Source organism: Peromyscus californicus, unplaced genomic scaffold (assembly GCF_007827085.1).
Source record: "Peromyscus californicus insignis strain IS unplaced genomic scaffold, ASM782708v3 Scaffold_4__1_contigs__length_199733344, whole genome shotgun sequence".
Lineage (NCBI taxonomy): Eukaryota > Metazoa > Chordata > Mammalia > Rodentia > Cricetidae > Peromyscus > Peromyscus californicus.
In genome coordinates this window covers 69021872-69042605 of record NW_026294562.1, presented here as the reverse complement: position 1 = coordinate 69042605, position 20734 = coordinate 69021872, and the positions used below count along the sequence as shown (strand labels likewise).

The following is a 20734-nucleotide window of genomic DNA, read 5'->3' as shown; positions in this document are numbered from 1 at the left end:
TAGAAATAGGCCCTGGACTGTCTGCTGCCCAGACAGTTCCCAGGGCTCCAGTCATCACTTATAGGCATTGCTGGATCAAAGCTCCACAGGCAGACAGTGACAGTACTTCCTCACAGTCTTAAATTCCCAAGAAAAAAAATGGGAAAATCACAGCTCTAATTGGGGCTTCTTTAGTAAGTGTAATGGCTATAAACAAACAAAATCCCAGCACAATATTTCCAAAGTGGCCTTTTAGAACAGTTCAAGGTTAATAAGATAAAATGGATTTAAACACTTATCCTTAGCGCAGGACTTGTAAGGGGTTTTTTGGTCTTGTTTTTTTTTGTTTGTTTGTTTTTTGAGACAGGGTTTCTTTATGTAGTTTTGGTGCCTGTCCTGGATTGCGCTATGTAAACCAGGCTGGCCTCAAACTTACAGAGATCTACCTGCCTCTGCCTCCCGAGTACTGGGATTAAAGGCATACGCCGCCACCACCACCCGGCAGTAAGGGTCTTTAACAATCCTAGGCATTATGAACTTCTGAGAGAAAACACTATGAAAAGCACAAACATTTTTCAAAATAACTCTAAGAAACATAGGTCCTCTTCTGGAACTGTAGGTAGCATTGGCCTAGAAGACACTGAGAAAAAAAGAAAAGTCAGCTACAGGAGAGTAACCATTAAGTTTAGCTAATTTATATTTTCCAAATTATCAGTGCTCATTGGGTAGGATTTCATTGTCTTCAATAAAAGAAAATCTGGCTAGGCTTGGTGACACACACCTATAATCCCAGCAATGAAGAAGTTGGGGCAGGAGGGCTGCCATGAGTTCAAGGCCAGCCTAAGCTACATACTAAGTACCAGGTCAGCCAGAGCTACATAGCAAAACCTAGCTTTGTTGCTGCTGATAGTAATAATACTAATACTAATACTAATAATAAATTATTATTAATTGTTATATAATAATTATTTATTTTATACAATTTGGCATACTTCACATTTTCTGGAAAATATGCAGGTTCTGGTCCTTGATTCCTCCAAAAGTGCTTGTGTTATAGACCCTGAATCTATGGCACTGTACAGAATCATGAATAATATTGTTGCCATCACTCCTGAAAGCCAGACCAAGTGCCAAAGAGTCTCCTTGTCTATGGCTTCCTCAGTAGGAGAAAGACAGACTAGGAAGACCCCAACAGCCCTTGCTGTTATTATGAACACTAGTAATCTCAGGTATGACCAACCTCAACTAACAGCTACACAGACTTACTTCACTGTACTGTTACTGGATCCAGAAGTGGCACAGCCACCCAATTAATTAGTTCATCTACACCCATCCACAGAACTGACTACCCTTAACCCTGAAGAACCAGCCTATAAAGCTTGGAAGAAGTTAGTGCTACATTACATGTGCAGATGTCAATATAAAGCAAGAAACATGAAAATCCAAGGAAACACACACTTCTAAAGACTACAACCATTGTACAGCAGCTGACACCAAAGAGACAGAGATCTACAAATTCCCAGAAAAAGAATTCAAAATCACTGAAGGAAGCTCACCATATTATAAGAATACACAAAGAAACAGTTCAATGAAATAAGGAAAAAAATGAACAAAATAAAAAGTTTACCAGATTGAAATGGTTTTTTTTAAAAAAGAGGGAGAATTCTGTAATTCTGAAGCTAAAGACTACAATAAATAAAATGAAAAAATGTAATAGGCTGTCAATAGTCAGACTGATCAAGCAGAAGAAAGAATCTGAACTCAAAAATGGATTATTTGAAAATATCTAGTCATAGAAAAAAATAAAAGAGAATAGAGAAAATCTCCATGCTTTAGAAGACATCATTAAGAAACCTAAAATAATGTATTACAAGATTCCAAGAAGAAAAGAGAAAGGGGCAGAGAGTTTGTTTAAAGAAACAAAGCTAAAAGTCTAGGTAAAGATATTAACACCTAAGTGCAGGGATCTCAAATGCTTCCAATCAGATCCTCTCAGAGAAGACTACACCAACACACATGACGAAATATCCAAAAATCAAACACAGGGTCTTGGAAGTAGACAGAGAAAGAAGGACCAAATCCATCACTACAATACCATCAACACAGACGGAGCCATCAAGGGAGGGAAAACACCAAGAAGCTATAAAAATAAAAAAGAAAGTAAAAAATGGCAGTAGGAAGTTCTTACTTTTCAACAATTATCTGGAGTGCACATGAATTAAATTCTCTACCAAATGTCAGAGTAGGTGTTGGAGAGATGGCTCAGTGGTTAAGAGCTCTGACTGTGTTTCCAGAGGACCAGGGTTCAATTTCTAGCACCCACATGGCAGCTCATAATGATTTGTAACTCTAGTCCAAGGGGATCTGACTCCCTCTTCTGGCTTTTGCAGGCACTGCATGTATGTGATAACCTGCATACAAACAGGTAAAACACCCATATACATAAAATAAGAAAACTCAAAGTGAATGCACAGATTAAAAACAGTCAGGTGCAGTGCACACGTCTGTGATCCTAGCACTTAGGTAGTAGAATCTGGAGCATTTCTAGTTCAATGTCAGTCTGGGCTATAGCAATAGCAAGCGAGACCTTCTCTCAAGAGAGTAGAAATAAAATAGATGTAAATATAAATAACTAAAAACAAAACAAAACAGATTTGTGTGCTGTGTATGAGAACTTGCTCTATCTTTAATGGTACATAAACTAGAAGGATATCAATAGGAAACATGCTCCATGTCAAGGGGAACACAAAAGGACAAGGAGGGGCTATGTTTAGATCAGGACAAATAGACCAAGCCAAACACAGGGAGAGAGACAAGGTGGTTTATGCAATGATGTAGGTTAATGATGTGATATGGAGAAATACTACTAAAGATCAGGAAGCAATTCATGAAGAGTATAAAACACATATACATGCACATTCATGCATGTGGACATACAAGCATGCATATGCACTCAACATAGGAATACCTAAAATGCACCAAGTAAGTAACAAGCCTGAAGGTACATAAGAGAGTCGTGCAGTACTGGGGAACTATATGAGATCTCACTTTCAATAATGGGTTCTGTCAGGGGACAGAAAATCAATGCAGAAACATTCAACCATTCAACTCTAGCTACCCTTTAAATCAAATGGACCTAACAGACGTACATAGAACATTCTACCCCAAAACATCAAAATAGGCATTCTTCTCTAAGTGCATATAATACATGCTTTGGGACAGATCATATATTCAGCCACAGGCATGCCTAAGCAAGCCTAAGACTGAAATTCTACAGCCATCGTAGTATAAAGTGAAAATCAGTTATAGGAAAGTTCACAAATACATGGAGATTAAACAAGATGCATTAGCACAACCAATGGCCCAAAGAAGAAAGCAAAGGAGAAATAAATATCACAAGACAGAAGTGGAAGAGCGGAACAATACACACAGGATTTGGCAGAAGCAACCCTGAGAGGGAGTTCATATGCCTACACGCATGAAGATTTCAAAAGATGTAACATTATACTCAAGGAATGAGATACAGAAGAACAGACTAAGGCCGAAGTTAGGAGGAGGAGGAGGAATTGACAACAATCAAAGCCGAAACGAGTGAAATACTGGAAAAACACAAAGGATTAAGATAGCGAAGAGTTGGGTTTAAGGGCTGATGCGATCGCTCAGCAGGTAAGGGTGCTTGCCAGAAATCCAGATGGCCTGAGTTCCATTGCTAGAACCCATGTAAAGGTAGGAAAGAGAATGGACTCCCAAAAGTTGTCACCTTACTCCCACATGCATGCGAAGGCTGGCACACACACACACACACACACACACACACACACACACACACACACACAGAATATTAATTTTAAAAATATGAGTTGGGTTTGAAAAGATAAAGAAAATTGATAAGGCTTTAGATGAAGAAAGAAAACACTCAAAGGAATAAAATCAGAAATTAGGGGAGACATTGCAACTGATACCATAGAAGTACAAAGGACCATGAGAGACAGCTGTGAATAATTATATCTACAAATTGGATAATCTTGAAGGAGGGCATAAATTCCCAAGAAGATAAAATCTACCAAGAATAAGTCAAGAAGAAAGGGAAAGTCAGGACAGGCTAATAGCAAATGAAGACACTTAAGAAGAAACTTTAAAAAAGAAATTCCACCAAGGAGAAGCCTGAAGGCTTCATTGTTGACTTCTACAGAAGAGCTCAGTGAGATCCAATAGAGACCCTCCAAGGCACTTGCAGACAACTGAAGAGAGAATACTTTCAAATTAATTTTAAATGGCTGTGTTACCTTAGTATCCAATCTAGACAAATATAGTAGAGGTCAATATTCTGTGATGGACTTAGTTGCAAAAATCTTTGATGAACAATGAGTAAGCTGAATTCATTATCTCTCAGTGATTTAAAGGTTTGTTCACCTGTCAAGTATGATTTTTCCCTGTGGAGTGTGTGTGTGTGTGTGTGTGTGTGTGTGTGTGTTACACTATTAATAGAACCAAAGAGAAAAAAACATTATTTGACAAATCTCAACATCCTGTAATAATAAAAAACAAAACAAAATCAACATACTAAGATATTAAGTAAAGAGAAAATATCCATCAGCTTAATGCAGGGCAGAAATGACAAATGAAGTCAGCACTGCAAATGTGGTAGTTTTCCCACTAAGACTGGGAACAAGACGAGGATGCCCACCCTCACCACTTCTGTTTGTCTATAGAATTAGACAATGGGCATCTGAAATGAGATTATCTTTGTTTGAAGAAGACATGATCTCGTTATGGAGGAATTCCTAAAGACAGCAGCTAAAACTTCTGGAGTAAGAAACAGATTCAGCACATACATAATCATTGTTTCCATATGCTATCAATGAAATAGATGGAAAAGCAATCAAGGAGCTTCCCATACTAATAGCTTCACCAAAAATGAAAATAGGAATAAATTTAAGTAGACTAGGAAAGGTTTGTACTATAAAATGCTGAAGAAAGATTGGAAAGGACATTAATAAGGGGAAATAGACCCCCTGCCAAGAATTTGAAGAATATTGTTGAAATACCCTTACTACTCAAAATGATCTACACATCCAATGCAATGCCTATGCAATTCCCAAAATGACATTCTTTTCACAAAAACAGGAAAAATACTAAAATTCACATGAATTCACAAGAAAAGTCTGACTAGACAAAGGCATCTCAAGTAAAGGAACACACTAGAGGCACCATGCTACCAGACTTTACTATCTACCATAAAGCTATAGTAATGAAAACAGCATGACTCTGGCATAGAATGGACAGATAGACTGCAGAACAGAAGAGAGAATCCAGAAATGACTCCACATGTTATGTCAACTGATCTCTGACAACGTCTTTGAAAATACACAGTAGGCAAAGGACAATCTCTTCAATCAATGGTGTTGGGGTATGCAGAAGAATAAAACTGGACCCTTATCTCACAGCATCAATCCAAAATGGACTAAAGACTTAAAGGTAGGACCTTGAAGAATAAAATCACTTTAAGAAAACATTTGGAAAAACCTCCACGACAATGTTCCAGACAATGCATTTTTGAATTATGGCTCTCAGAGCACAAGAAACAAAAGCTGAGTTAGAGGATTCTAATTAAAACACTCTGTGCATCCAAGAGAAAAATCAACCACATGAAGAGATAACCTATAAGACAGGAGAAGATATTTGTAAACCATACATATGATAAAAAGTTAATTTCTAAAATACATGAGGAAAATACTCCAACAACATTAAGAAAAGAACTTGGTTATTAAAGTGTGTAAAAGACCCCCAATAGCCATTTCTCAAGTGGTCATTAGATGTATGGAAAAAATGCTCACAATATACAACTCCATGGAAATACAAACTGAGTATCTGAGATTCAGATATTACTGAATCTGTTAGGATAGTGGCAATGGAAAAAAAACCACAGGAACTATTGGAGAGGGGTGAAGAAGAGGGACCCGTACACACTACTGGTAGGAACTGACTTTTTAGAAATGAAAAAGAACTGTCTAAAGGGGGACTTTAGACAAATGCCTTGCATTTTGAAGGAAACCAAAGCAGTAGGTTGAAAAGATATTGGAACTCCTGTGTACATTGCTACATTTTTATAACACTATATAATGATATAAATCACATATAATATATATATAACAATATAAATTGTTTATGACAACAATATATAATGAGCAGAGGACTCTGATGAAAAGGAGACTGGGCTGGAAGGGGATATAGCTTAGGTTTTATTTTTATTTTTTATTTTTAGGGGGATTTAATGTCTCAGCTTTATTTTTATTTATTTTTTTGTTTTTTAAAAGAGAAATAGTCATTGCAAAACAGATGAGCCTTGTGGTAAATGAAAGAAAACAGGCTGGAGAAAGACAAACACGGCAGGATTTCACAACGGCACTCACTAGCACAGATTAGCCCGGAGGCTAATTGTATATTGCAGGAGCTGGGAGGTGGTCTGGGAGAGGCTGGTCCAGGGGACAGAGTTTGGGTTATTTAAAAGAAAGAATGTTCTGAAGACCTGCTTTACGTTGAGGTGAGCAGAGATTATCAGGAAGCATACGACCTAAAGATCACTGAGATGCCTTAATGGTCCTCAGCACAAAAAAAATAAGTAGGCTGGTGCTGGCTGGGTCTGTTATAGCCATCTAATTATTTTGCAGAACACTCCTTTATGAAGGGGCAGTGCACAGTGCAAGTTGATATGATTTTTGTCAACAAAACTGGAGTAAAGCTGAAAGAAAATGTGCTCTTCAACGACAAGTTTAAACCCAAGAACACAAGTCCCACACCCTGCTGCCGAGCCACAGCAGCCATTGCTAGTCAAATAGTAACTTTATCCAAGAGTTTGCTGCAATTCTAGGGGGCTCTAGCTTGTTTTGAGAACCGTAAGAAATGGAGACTTATGGAACATGGACAAACTTTATAAACGAGTTCCTTAGCGTTTCCACACAGTTTATTACTTAACTGTCTGGTGGAGCACAAAGGGAGTCATTTGGAAAACAAATCCCAGGCCATTGGGCAAATTGCTTATAAAGTCATTTTCCCCACCGTCTGCAGACCAGAGCTCCTACTTTTTTGTGATTGGAAATGACCTCCTCCTGTAAGTCTAATTCTAATCAATAGCTGAAAGTTGGTCTTTTCTTTCTACCCTTCTAAAAAAGACACAAACTTCTTAAAAATATGAAGCAATGCAGTAGGGCACCCTATCGCAGTGTCTGAAGTCTGCCTATGAAGGACTCTGAGTCAGGAGTCTTCAAGTAGCTCATGCTTCCTGTTTTTTTTTCTGTGAGCTGATAAAGGAAAATTTACTTTTCTCTGATAAGCACATTTTAAAATTCCTCTGAGGTTAATATTGGGAGAGCTGACCACAAATATTTCTTTCAATATTTTATGGGAAAGCATTCATGGGATCAGATGGGGGCAGAAGTGATGATACCACGGCCCTGCTAGGCTGGCTGCAGGAGCTCTGGCCATCACATCTGCTGCTATGGCTTATCTACTGAGTCACATCTCCCCCTGGACGCTCTGAGAATGCAAGGCAGCCAAGAACTGTCAACAGTCTTCTGGGAAAGGAAATTTGCAAGTGCCTTCTAGAGAATTCCGTCCCTCTGCTGGCCCGTGATTTGAAAGGCTTGGCCCACCTTGGGAAGTGTGGATAATGAACTTCAGATTAAGTCTGTCTGATTCATGAGATACAGCAGGGAGTCTGGTGTGCCATGTGGCCACCCGTGCTTCTTTCTGGTTGGGGGACATTGCCCCAGCACACCAACAGAAGATAGTCCAAAGTGAAGAAGGCATGGAGGTGGGAGATTTGTAAATGTTAAGAACCAAACAGAAGTGGGGGTGTAGAGGAAAGAGGGGCTTGTGAAAGCTGATGCTCCTGGTAGTTTTTCTGCATGCCTAAAGGTCAGATACATAACCAAAATTGGAAGGGCCATGGAAGCAGGCCATGACAAAAGGATGATGGGAAATGGGCTGAGGAAGTAGTCAGGCCACACAGGCTGGTTGTGTGAGGCCCTGTCAGGCTGAGTCTGTAGCACTGAGGTAGCCTTAGTAGCTCATCTTTTAAAGAGAGCTCAGTTGAGGAGCAAAAGCCTCCATACACCAGCTATGTGTCAAGGGGGAGATTTTAGGGGTAAGAGTTTAAAGAGACTGGACATGAGCTCAGACAGGGTGCCATGCTGCAGAGAGAAGGGGCAGACATGCTTCCATCCAGCATTTTGTCATCATTTGGAAGTTAAGGGAAGATAGAAAATGAGATCAACTAGGGAGGGGGTGGCAGAGATAGGAGGGGGGATCTGGACATGACAGGGATGTGACCCAGGGAGGGTCTGAGACTCCAGTGGAAGACAGTCAAGGCCAAGTGTGGGGAGCTTCGGTGAGAACAGGATGAAGTCCTGAATGGGTCGATAGAGAATGGCAAGGGTCGCCACCTACCTCTTGCAGGTACAAACCCTGCCAAATGTAGGTGCCCACATGGCTGTACTTGATTGTATATGCTTCCCATATACAATCAGGCTACTCTGCTTTGGGCTCATTTGAAAGGAAGAGGCAGCAGCTAATTCTGAAACACTCGACCATCAGGCTACAGTTGGTGTTTGCCCAAGGCTCTGTCTACCAATAACCTGCACATGGCTCCATCCACTCATGATCCTGCACAGAGTTGATGGTGGAGAAGTGTCACCTACAGTTCCAAGTGACTTTAGTGAATTGACAGGGTGCTGACCTGGGAGAAGACAGAAGCCCACAGGCTAGAGTATTTATCATCTCAGCTTTTCTTCCACAGCTCAATAGTTGCCACCTGCTACTTACTTTTCCACCCAAGAACCTTTTCTACCTGTCTTACACCCCAGGACCTTCCCTAGCCTCTGCCCTTACTGCTTCTGGCCCTTAGCTACTCTTCTACACAGCAAGCTGCCCCCATCTTCTGACCCCTGCACAAGACAAACTTAGTAGCTATACCTTTTAGCTCCCTGCAGTCACTGCTCCTTGAGCTGATCCTTGGCCCTCTCGTCTCCCTTAACCCCATCTTCATAGTTATACGGAGAGCCTCCAGCCACTTCTCACTTCTGTGCTCTTCTCCCCACCCACCCTGCACCAGAACCCACCTGCTTAGTTTCCGTTCACCTCCATGCAATGGGAAGCTCCCCATCAGGAGCTGGGGACTGTAGCCAGGAATTTATAAAGCTACTTCATGAGCCCTCCGTCACCCCCATCTGCTCATAAAACTTCCCCTGCCCTTCAAACAGAGACCCTTCGCCCTAATTAGCACTTACACCCACATATGTATGCATATGCGTGCGTACACACATGCCGCAATCTGTCCCTAAGCCTCTGAGGCTGCTTAAAACTTAGCAGGCAACATGAAACAGCTGGCCCCTGGTCCCTTTCGTCATTGCTCCTGCAAATCCAAGGCCTCTCTCAGCCTCGTCAGGTGCCAGAGCTCCCACCTGAAGCACTCAGGTCTGTCCCTGAGCCAAGACCGCCTCTCATCAGGGGCAGCTACCCCAGCATGGAAAAGCAAACCTGAGCCTTCCTTCCATCGGACGTCTCAACGCTGCAGCCGGGGCTCGTTCGCGCACATGATTTATGAACTAATTTAGCATGTAAGGAAACATCTGCATTTTGCTTTTATCATCTTGCCAGCAGACAGGCTGAAGACAAGATGCGTACTGTAGACTTGTTTAATGGGGCCTTAAACATTCCCTCTCACTAGCCCGAGCTTACACAAGGCTCTGGTTTCAGAGCTTGTCTGATCTAACTGACCTAACACAAACAAACACAGAAATAAAGCTCTCCTCAACACGTCCATACCATAGGGACAGTCGGAATGGCCATAAAATCCATGCTGGTCAAGTCCCCCCAAGAGCGTTCCAGTGGCCAGGACTGTCTTGGAATTTGGGGAATAAAAAGGAGACTTGGTTATTTAATACTATGCATCCAGACTGGGGCCCTTTTATTATATACAGTTTTAAAATGTTCATTTAGAGGCACATGAACTTATAAGGGTATTTGTTTTGGGAAAAACATCAAAGTTGACTGATGTTACAAGAGGAATTGCACACCCCCTCCCACACACACACATATACACAGAAAGATACATTCAAGTCTAAGTTCCTAAGACTGTGACTGTGACTTTCTTTTGACCTTGCCGTTGGAAGTCTGGTCCTTGCAGATATAATCAAGTTAATATGTGGTCACACTGGATGGGTGGACTTAGCTCAGTGCGAGAGGAGGAAATTGGATTCAAAAGCACACAGACATAGGAAGAAGGGTATACAAAGACAGAGGCAGAGACTGCAGGGGGCCATTCATGAGCCAAGGAGCACCAGCGATGGCCAGAAGCCACCAGAGCTGGGAGAGAGGATGTGGCATGCTTTGCTCTGAGCCTCCAGACAGGACTGACCCTGTAGGTGCCTTGATTTTGACCCCCCGGTCTCCAGAGCTCTGAGAGAATGCATGTTCATGATTTTTTTTTTTCCAAGACAGTGTTTCTCTGTGTAGTTTTGGTGCCTGTCCTGGATCTTGCTCTGTAGACCAGGCTGGCTTGGAACTTACAGAGATCCACCTCCCTTGCCTCCCAAGTGTTGAGATTTAAGGCATGCGCCACCACCACCTGGCTCAACGTTCATGATTTTAAGCCAGCGTGTATGTCGCAATATCTTACAGCATGGCAGGAAAGCAATACAGGTATGTAATCGCTACCGTTCGGATCTGTAGTATCTACCTTCCTGTGTGTGAAAGGCTCAGCCCCCAGCTTGGAGCTGCAGGAAGGTAGTAGAGACTTTAAGAGATGGGGTAAAGTGGGCATTTTCAGGTCATCGGAGGTGTGCCCTGGAAGGAGACTGTGGGATCCTGGGATCCTCTCTCCTTTGCTTCCCGGTCCTGTGAGATGAGCATCTTTGCTCCACTTTGCCCATCTCACCATGATGTGCTGCTTTGCCATAAGCCAAAAGGCAATGGCGCTAACCGATCTTACTGAAACGTCAAAAACTGAGCCCAAATCAACCCTTTTCTCCTTGCAAGTCGATTTGTCTCGGCTATTTGTTATAGTGATGTAAAATGAACGAACACATCACCATATTGAATAAGCTCCCCACAGCCACAGGTCTCTGCTGCTGCTTCCTGTGCAAACTGAAGGCTAGAAATGGAGATCCTCCAACGTCATCCTGTGTGTGTGTGCACTTATTGTGCTTATCTGTTGACATCCGTGTCGGTAGCCTAACATTTAGACCAAGTAAAATCTTCAGTACCTTGTGTGAGCGAAGGTGCCTAGGGGACACTCCCACTGTGGCTGCCACTTGGTCGTCACGGTACCTTGAGACCTCTGTGCCTGAAACAGGAGCTCTTTGTTGAGCTAGAGACTGAACAGTGCCCTAGAGAACACACCTGGACCAAGCCTGTGTCTGTACCTAGCTTGATACACTAGCTAGACACACAACGTGCCCTGGGCCAGCCCTTGGCACATCCCTCTAGTGTCTTCATTTCTCGTCATCCTGGAATGTGTCATGGGATGGAAGCAACAGGTAACTTTCCAGATCCCTTGCACAACAACGATGCATTCAAGTGCGGCCTTGCTTTGGTCCCCAAATGGCTCTCCTAAAGTGCTCTGGATGGCAGGAAGGAGCCAGTCTACCCACAAAACAGTCTAATAGGAACCTATTACAGAGGTCCTCTTCTCTGTCTCCTGCATCCCCTTCCTCCTGAGATCTTGGTAAACTTGCTAAGCTGCAGTTTACTGAATATGGTTATTTCCCCCAGAGGACTTTTACTCAGAATCATACTTATGATTTCATCTCCTGAGGACCAAAACATTTTCCTAAGGAGACCTCCTCATTCCTGTACTCACAGCAATAAACCAGAGGCTTCTCTGAGCCTGCGGATTTTAAGATTTGGGTTGGCAAGCCCTACATAAGTGCTCTGATATTCCGGTTCTTCCCTTCATCTCTTGTTATTCTTGCTAGTTCAAGGGCCTGTTTATGAGGTCCATGAAGAAGACTGAGGTCAGTCTTGCTCACAGCGATGTTCCCAGCCCCCCATATAGTGCTGGGCCCAGAAAAGGTTTCTGTTAACTCTTCCTATGAGAGTGCCCTGCCTCTCAGGGTCGACTTGACCCTGGCCTCACAGTGCTGGGCAAGCTGGCCATCCTTCCTCTGAGCTCATAGCAGGAAGAGGTCTCAAGATGACAAATGTTGATGCAGACAAGCTGGAGTCAACTTCTCACCCTGAGGTCTGTTTTGCAATCTATAAAGGGCAAAGGAGATCACTTGCAAGCATCCGTTAGAAGCCAAGAATTTGAACTTATTGTCCTGGCTCCTACAGTGCTGTGGCTCCTTTCCCAGCTAGAATGGTGAATCTGTGTCCCAAGTTATTTCTGCTGAGTTGCATGCCTATGTAACCTCTCAAAATGAGCTGGCTCCCAGAGAAGGCTTCAGGGTGCTGAGGTCTGTGCATGCCAGTAGCATCATTTGAGATCATCATTTGAGCCTGCAGATACCTGTCCGCACTCTATCCAGGCCTCCTGAGCCACCTGCAGCTTACCACTAAGAGGATGGGGAACGGTGAACTGCTTCTTGTGGGCACGAACAGGAAGTAGGCTCTGCTTCTGCCCCGGGTTTTCCTTTTGCTGGGTTTTCCTTTGCTGTACCATGTGCTTAAGCTTTTGCAGCCGTTCCTGTGAGCGCGAGATGAACTGAGGTCTACGGACTTCCAGTGCTTCCTAATTGGGACAAAGGACAGATTTCATTTTTTTAAGAGAAGGGAGACCAGGGAACAACACATCCACCTGATTTACTCAACGGGAGCCAATCAAGAATACAACACTCGGCAGGCAAAAGCCATGGGGTAAATCCATGTCGTCATTTCCCCACCCCCTGTGACCCTGTGTAATGATGGCATGGGCACATTGATGACAAGCTGCTGGAGGTCAGTTCCAGGCAGCAACACAGAACCCACTGTGGCAGGACCAAGTAATAGCTAGCATTGAAGCCATTGAGTACAAATGGCCAACATCTGTCCATTTGTGGATTCATGCTGCCAAGCCACTCACTGGCAAGGAACTCAAATCTGAGGGCTCTGCAATTCGACATTCTAAGAGACATGGGTGGAGCTAGAAGGCAGGTGCTAGAAATCTGCATTTCTGCTGGGGGTGGAGTCTTAAGAAGCACAGACATTGTCCTCCTAGCATGGAAAATGGTACTTTTCAGAAGTCTTATCTGTGGCCTAAGGGAACTGCTTCTCCTGGGTAGAAAGAGGTAGAAGTCTTTGTTATACAAAGTGGTTCTGTGAACTTCACAGAACAGATCAGAATCTCCTACATCTCCACAGCGGTCTTATCCCTCTGATCTCCTTGCACAAAGCAGCACGTGTAGAGCTGCCATGGCAGACACTGGAGATGTTGCTTGTGCCCATCCTCTTTGTGAATCCCCACACAGATTCTGGAAGTCAGTTGTCTTTATTCCTATTGGACAGACGTAAGCAATGAGGCCCAAGGTAGCTTAGTAGACAGTGTGTTGGTGCTCAGTAGGATAAGTTCCATACTTATTCCCTGCTACCATTCGTTGTCCCAGCTTCCTAGTCCTTGAATGTCTCCGCTCAAAGTGTTCTATTAGAAAGTGTGCCAGCAGCAGCCACTCCCAGTAGGTCCTACTGGGTCTTCAAGGTCAACCAGAGCACCATGGTACCTCACAGATGGCCTTGTGCAAGAATGAGTCCCACATGGCTCACTCTATGCTAAGCTGTAGAGAAGATACATGCCACATCTCAATAACTTCATATCTCTCACAGGCACTGTCCTGGGTCTGCCTACAGCATGTGCTCAGCACAAGTTTGCTGGGTATGCTGCCGGGGTAGAAGTGCTCCTTGGTCCTATTTCCCTCCCTGCCTACTGGGGGCTCAGAGAGGAACACACCGTGAGCTCTACGTGTGTTGTGTACATGCCTCTGGCAGACGCACTGATAAAGGAGTCTCTTTGGCAATGAGCGCCATCAGCTGCCGAGGAACTGACTCACCAGTCACTAAATGTGCAGAAGCTTCAGAGAAGGGTCAAGGCTGGAGACAAAGCCCCTGAGAATACTCTGCTGACCAAAGTGTGGCTGCTGCTTTACTGTTCACTCATCTGAGGACATCTTAGAGGTTCAGGATTTGGGAGACACCCTGGATGTTTTCTGCAGGCTCATCAAGGCCCAGGGCTACAGCAGTGAGTCAATGGAGCTTTCTTTACATTCAGGGAGAGGTGTACCCCATAGCAAGTGCCTTCCCCAAAGGTGCATCTGACTCTGCAGAATGCTAGCATCAGCAGTTTTCTCCAAGCTCATCGACCCTCTTAAATGATAGAACTTTAATCAATATATGTATGGTTCAATAATCAGAGAAGAAGCTAAAAGAAAAAATTCTTTCACATCCTTCAACTCATGACTGCACGATTTGGGAAGCTTCATGAATCTTTCAAAGGCTATGCACCCCCATTTGACTAAGGGGTATATATAGGGGCTCCCATCTGATAGGGATCTTTTGAAAATCAAATGTGAAGTGACCCATGTGACCTCTGAGCACCTTTCATTGCTATAGTCATGGTTGATAGTACTAATAGTCCTCGTTCTTACCTGGTGACGTCATGTGTCATCATCTCCAGGAGGCAAATAGTAGCAGAGAGGTTAGAAAAAGTTAGGGAAGGGTCTGAGACAGGGAGACCAGCAGTCACAGGCAGCAGTGAGGTCAGGTGAATGCCACACTCCCCAGGAAAAAACTCCCCTGGGATAGGGTCAAGCAGGATGGGGAGGAGGCTTTACCTGCAAGGTCATGGAGCTTGCTAGCAGATGCCGAGGCTCAGAACTATCTTCCAATGGGTCAGAGCTCTGTGGTCCCTCTGCCATTGTTGGAGAAGGCGTTGCTGGTGAGGGCTCGGGGGTGGCAACGTGGTCCTCATGCTTCTTGTATTCTTTTAGTTTTACAACCAAGTCGCAGCATGTGTAATCTAGGAAAGCAGATTTACAATCCATTTAGAGGGCACCCAGTGGCTCTCCTGCCTGGCTCCCAGACACAGGAGGAAAACACCCAAGACAATTTAGAAAATAGAAATGTCAGTGAGTTATTAATGGACCTTGTTAAGCTCATGAGATCCAGCCTCATCACAGACCTTCACGGCTGCCCTAGTCACTGTGGCAGTCAGCCCAAGTCCATGACTGGCTAGTTAGGCCACAGAGGTGTTCCTTAGACTGCAGTGTTCAGAATGCCTGGCTCGAAATGAAAGGAGACTTTTCTAGTCTGGATTTCATATTAAGTGTGTCCTGTGTAATTATTACAGTTTGCTTGTTTCAAGACAGCATATTAATCTGTCTTGTGTTTGCCACACTAATGATATAATGACCAGGGATGGTGTTCAATTATGTATCCCTCCCCTTAATTTTCCAGAGTCCACCACTGGCTTCATATAAGTAATCAGAGGGTTTCTCAAAGCTGGTGGGGCCCTTTCCTGGGGCCATTTTCATTTCCTTTTGTGGAAAGAGTCAAAATATGAATTGACCCCTTAGCACCCCAGGTGAGGCCATCTCTTGGGTTAGTAGAATAGAATTAGCAACTGTTCCAGGCTACCTCCTGACTAAGGCTTGCTCTCGAATGCAAGGATAAGTCCATCCATCATCACCCTTAGCCCACCCTTCCCCTCTGACCTGTACTCTCCACTCCATCTTCTCAGCCCCAGCCTCAACTAACTCCTCCTTTGTCCTAGCTCAGCATCTTCTTGCCCCAAATGGCCTCTAATCTCCATTAAGTGCTTTTGGTTCTGTTTCCTGGTGAATCCCCACCTCCAGCTGAGTCCTGACTATCAGGGCCCCTCCTTCCCTTCCTAAGACAGGATGCATCCCTGCCACCTACATTCTGCAGCATAGTCATAAGACTGGTTTTAGGATCCTGTCTTTTTCTTTCTTTCTTTACTAAGAAAATTTTTTCATTCATTTTATACATCAATCAAAGATCCCCCTCTTCCCTCCTCATGCCCCCTAGCCTCCCCCTCCCAGCACATCCTCCACTGCCCCCCCCCACAAGAAAGAGAGGCCTCCCATGGGGAAGCACATCCAGTAAAGACAAGCCCTTTCCCTTGCCTCAAGGCTGCACGAGGTGTCCCATCATAGGTAGTGGGCTCCAAAAAGCCAGCTCATGCACCAGGGATGGATTCTGATTCTACCGCCAGGGGGCCCCCCAAGCAGATCAAGCTACACAACTGTCTTGCCATGCAGAGGGCCTAGTCCAGTCCCATGCAGGCTCCACAGCCATTGAAAGGATCATGTCTTCACCTCACCGTACCATCTAATGCTTATTTCACATGTACCCACAGCACCAGGTATAGGGCCTAGAAAGGGGTGAGGCAAGGTGGCTGAGGAGGCTTTCCCGGCCACCGGAGACATTTCATCCAAGCCCCTGCTATCATTTCATTGTTTATAACTATCATCTCTCTGGCTGGATCCTTTTTCTACTCAGCCTCCCTACCCCCTTCAGCCCCCAGATGACCCAGCCTGCCTTGGCTCTTACTCCATCCCATGTCACGTGATTCTCTGCCAATCCCACGCTACTTAACCTTCAAGCACGTTCTCTTGTTCCTTCTAGAGGATTCCCTCACTGTCTTACTTTCTCTTTAGGCCTAGTCAGTAGCTCAGATTAGCTCAGGTCTAGCCACTAGCCAGCACCCTCTCTTCCTAAATTAACTCCCTTCTCTACCACACTGTGCCCGTGTCTCCCTGTGATGGAGAAACCAGGGTCTTCACACCCTTTTCCTCCTTCATCCTCATGTGAAAACGATAACTCTGGGGCTAGTCCTGGAATGCTGCTTCCTCACTTTTCATGGCACCTGTTCCAAAATCCACAATGTCTCCATCCCTGTGGCTCCTCCCACCTTAGAGACCTCCTCTCTATTCCCTGACTGGATCTCAGCCCCAGCCTAGGCCCTCTCCCATCTGTCCACATACTGCTCATGGGATAGTCACCTGGAATATATATCCCACTGAGAGTCTTTTCTTTCAAAGTCTTGGCCCTGCCTGTAGCCTAAACTCCTGCAGTAGGTGTAGAGGCTCTTCCAACATCCACCCTGGGGACCTTGAAGAATCAGAAGCCCCTGGTTCTGGTGTTGGTCTCCTGGGCCCCTCACGATTCTCCAAACCAGCCCAGGCCTCCCTGGAGCTCCTCGCTTTGTGTGCCTTTCCCTTCACCCTCAGTGTGTCTTCTTCTCTGGTCTCATTTTAAACCTCAAATGACACTGACGTCTCAAGTTCCAGCTTGGAATCATTTTGGACAGAGACACCTCTGCCAGACCCTCTCTGAGTGTGGGCCATCTTCAGGCTCCACATTATTCAGCACACACATAACAGTCACACTGTGCTTTCTGCACTGCACAGAGTATTGACCTCAGCCCGTATGACTAGGCACCAGAGCCCATTCTATGTCACGTTCTTCTGTCTTTTCATACAGAATTGTTCACTACAGTATTTAGGAGTGGTCAGTAGCTTGACCTACAGGGATATGATGCCTATGTCCAACTTGGTTATTTCCTCTGTGGGAAATGGAGATGGGGCGCTTGACTGTGTAGACCGTGGGGCCCAAGTTGCTCATGCTAAGTGTTAGCTATGTGTCAGGGCTGTACCCCTTAACTATAATCCCTGTCATCCAGTTACTGGAGTCCTGGGCATGGGGGGGCATGCTACCTTCATGGCAGCTGCACCAGCTCCCCAGACCTTCCAAAGCTCAGCCACAGAGTCTGCTGTATCCCTGGGCAGCCTTCTGGGCCTTAGCTAGCACTGGCACAGGGTGTGGTTGGTCTTGGGCCTCATGATCTGTGTAGAGCTTCCTTCTATCTGCTTGTGAGGTGTGACTTACACACTATGTCTACTTGTTAGTCCTGCTCCTTCTCTCCCCGCCCCCTCCTGCCGACTCTCCGTAAGACCAGCTTGCATGAACCATCCCAGAAAGACACTGAGCTATTTTCTTTATGTGGACCAAGAATGAGCCCTGAGACCGTCACCCTCACTCCTTACCTTTGGGGAACTCTTTTTCTATCTGAACTGTACCATCCTCCTGCAGAGAGGCACATGCAGCTTGTACAGGGCAAAGAAACCCAGACAAAGGGACTCTGGGTGTCAGGAAGTATGGGTGCCGTCTCTCTTGGGGCTCAGAAAAGATGCTAGACTGACCATCATTGCTGGGTGAACTGTCCCCGTCAGGAGGGAAGTGTTTAATGGGCTTCTGTCCCACTGGGGAAGCAGGAAGGGTCACTTGTGCTTCTCCTTGCTGCTCCTTGCTGTTTCCAGAAAATACTTTGGTTTCTAGTAAAAATAAAATGAGAGGTGACTCAAAATGACTGATTTAGCTGCCTCTCAGGTGCCCGATGCACTGCACTACTGCTCATCTGGCTAGTGGGCCATAGCAAGGCTTCAGGGAACATTGGGTAGTTGGTATTGGTACAGCTATATGCAACAGCAAACCCTCAACATGTGGTCAGCGTACTTGACTCTGAACTGCAGGTTAGGAGCTCTGTTTGTATACACTGTTACCATGAATTTGGCTTCATTTCTATACACTGTCACCATACATTTAGTATGGGACTCTGCCCAGTGGTGCCTTTCGAAAGTCCTATTACCTTTCCTATCATGCTCATCTGAATAGGGAATGGAGAATCTTGAATTCGGACTTGACCCACGGTACCTGAGTTCAAATCCCCAGCTCTACCACTTAAACTCACAGCCTCATCTATAAAATCTAGGTGAGGTGATGATAGAATGAGTGAATACTAAGTAATACTCATTTACTCTCTCATTGGATCTTACATAAAAAATGTAGAACTAGGACATATGCTATAGAATGTATTTCATTATGTTTAGTATACCCAATAACATTTTTATGTAAATATCAAATATTCAAACAGATAACAAGAAAATAACAATGCATAGAGCATCTGATACACACTAAGCATTGGATTATTCCTATTATCACAGAAACTGATGTCAAGCTGCATGTTACAGCAAGTGCAGAGGCAGCAAGCAGAACATCATGCCTCTGTCAAGCTCTGAGGAAGAGATGGATCTATAGATATGTGGCACATGCTGTTTCCACAGTGTGATGTCCAATTCCCCAGACACCTATGTCCACTCATCAGGAACCAGGGAAAGAAGCTATATGCACCTGTGTTCAGCAGCACTTTAAAGAGACAGGTGTTGAATAAATGTGCACTCATCTTGCAACTATATTGTTAAACAAACAACGCAAAATGAGGGACATTCAGAGCAAACGCGTCTTTGCATAGGATACCTCTAGAGAAATATGATGATGAGGAAAAGGACAATGAAGGCCAGGAGTGAGAATGGAAGAGATACTTCCTCTCGGATGTCTAATAGGCTTTGATATAAAAAAAACCCCAAACTTTCTTTCACAATATTCAATAAGACTTAGATGCCTATTTTAAATAAAGTCATGACTGTTCTTGAGTTACTATCACCCCATGCTGATGTCCCTAAAGGAAAAGCTCCATTGGAGGTGGGAGCAACCACTGTAAATGAAATGGGCCCTTAAATGTTTATGTGTTAGGGCAGGGAAAAATAGTGGGTACCACTAGAGTAATCAAAGTTAGGAGAGTCACAATTCTGTTTTCTCAAGAGTGCCCTATACAAGAAAGAATGGACCCATGACACTGCTCTGAGGATGTCACTGGTGACCTGTCAACAATGTCCCAGTTTCTGTAGCTTGCTTTTCCCATGTGTATCTGAAAACAGCTGATTGTAGGTAAAGTTAGGCCATGCAGCCCAGTGTGAAAAGCAGCAATATTAGGGCATAGGGTCCCCTAAAATCACCTTTATGAATTTTGGGTCCAGCCCAGAGGAGTCAAGTTGGCAGTGCATCTGTGTTCTGTATGCTTCTTAAGGAAAACACCGAAAACGTTTCTACTAGTCCTAGGCCAAAGTGCTGAATGTGTGGCAGCTGCTAGATCTTGTTTTTGGAGTTCAGACATCCCCACATACAATAAAGCTGTATTTTGCTAAATTGTATGGAAACATGTTTATAAACCTTTACTCCAAAAATCACCAATTATGTTTAATTATAAAATACTGTAGGCAGAAAATGGCCTATAACAGTCAACCTTCCTACGTGGCTTCCTTTCATTAGAGACTCTCAGAAAAATGTACAAAAACCAACTAATTATCAGGGATACAATCTCTGTCTGCCTGCTAACAAAGATCATCCACATTTGAATCAATGTATTTACTTATAGATTTATGGAGTATAATAGGACATTATTTCCACCCATCTAGTATCTGCCTTTTCCCAGCAGCCTCCTCTTTTTTTCTTGCTGTTATCTGTCTGTCTAGATGTTCTAATGCAATCAGTGAGAGTTAAATGTTTCATTTGTGACTTGAAAGGGTTAAAACAATTCCAGGGAGTAGAATACAGCTTCTATATTGGGTAACTTATTGACCATGTATCTCTTGTGAATTCTATGGGTACCCTGCTGATAGTGTCTCTTTCGTGAATTCTGAAACATGGCCTTGAAAGTCATGCCAGTGAGAAGGGCCCCTAAATATTTATGCGTTGGGAAAGGGAAGAAAAGAATGGGTACCACTGGAATAATGAAAGTTAGGCAATTCACACTCTGTTTTCTCAAGTGTCTACTACACAAGGAAGAATGACCCCATGACACGGTCCTGCACAGGCAGGCAGTATTAACGGCCGTTTTGTCCCATACACTGGCGAGGTTGGATTTCAG

General features: G+C 44.2%; 1 protein-coding gene across 9 annotated transcripts in view; it reads right to left on the bottom strand.

Moving 5' to 3' along the window:
- Positions 1 to 20734, bottom strand: part of CUNH10orf90 (chromosome unknown C10orf90 homolog) — a 232846-nt gene that overhangs the window by 12707 nt on the left and 199405 nt on the right. For 8 of the 9 annotated variants that reach the window (XM_052711888.1, XM_052711892.1, XM_052711889.1 and 5 more), the window contains 3 exons: positions 18015 to 18302; positions 14781 to 14965; positions 12532 to 12709 (listed from right to left, as the gene is read on the bottom strand). In XM_052711888.1, coding sequence (XP_052567848.1) covers positions 12532 to 12709; positions 14781 to 14965; positions 18015 to 18302 — 651 coding nt within the window. The remainder of the gene's footprint in view (positions 1 to 12531; positions 12710 to 14780; positions 14966 to 18014; positions 18303 to 20734) is intronic. The other variant, XM_052711895.1, reaches the window with a different exon arrangement.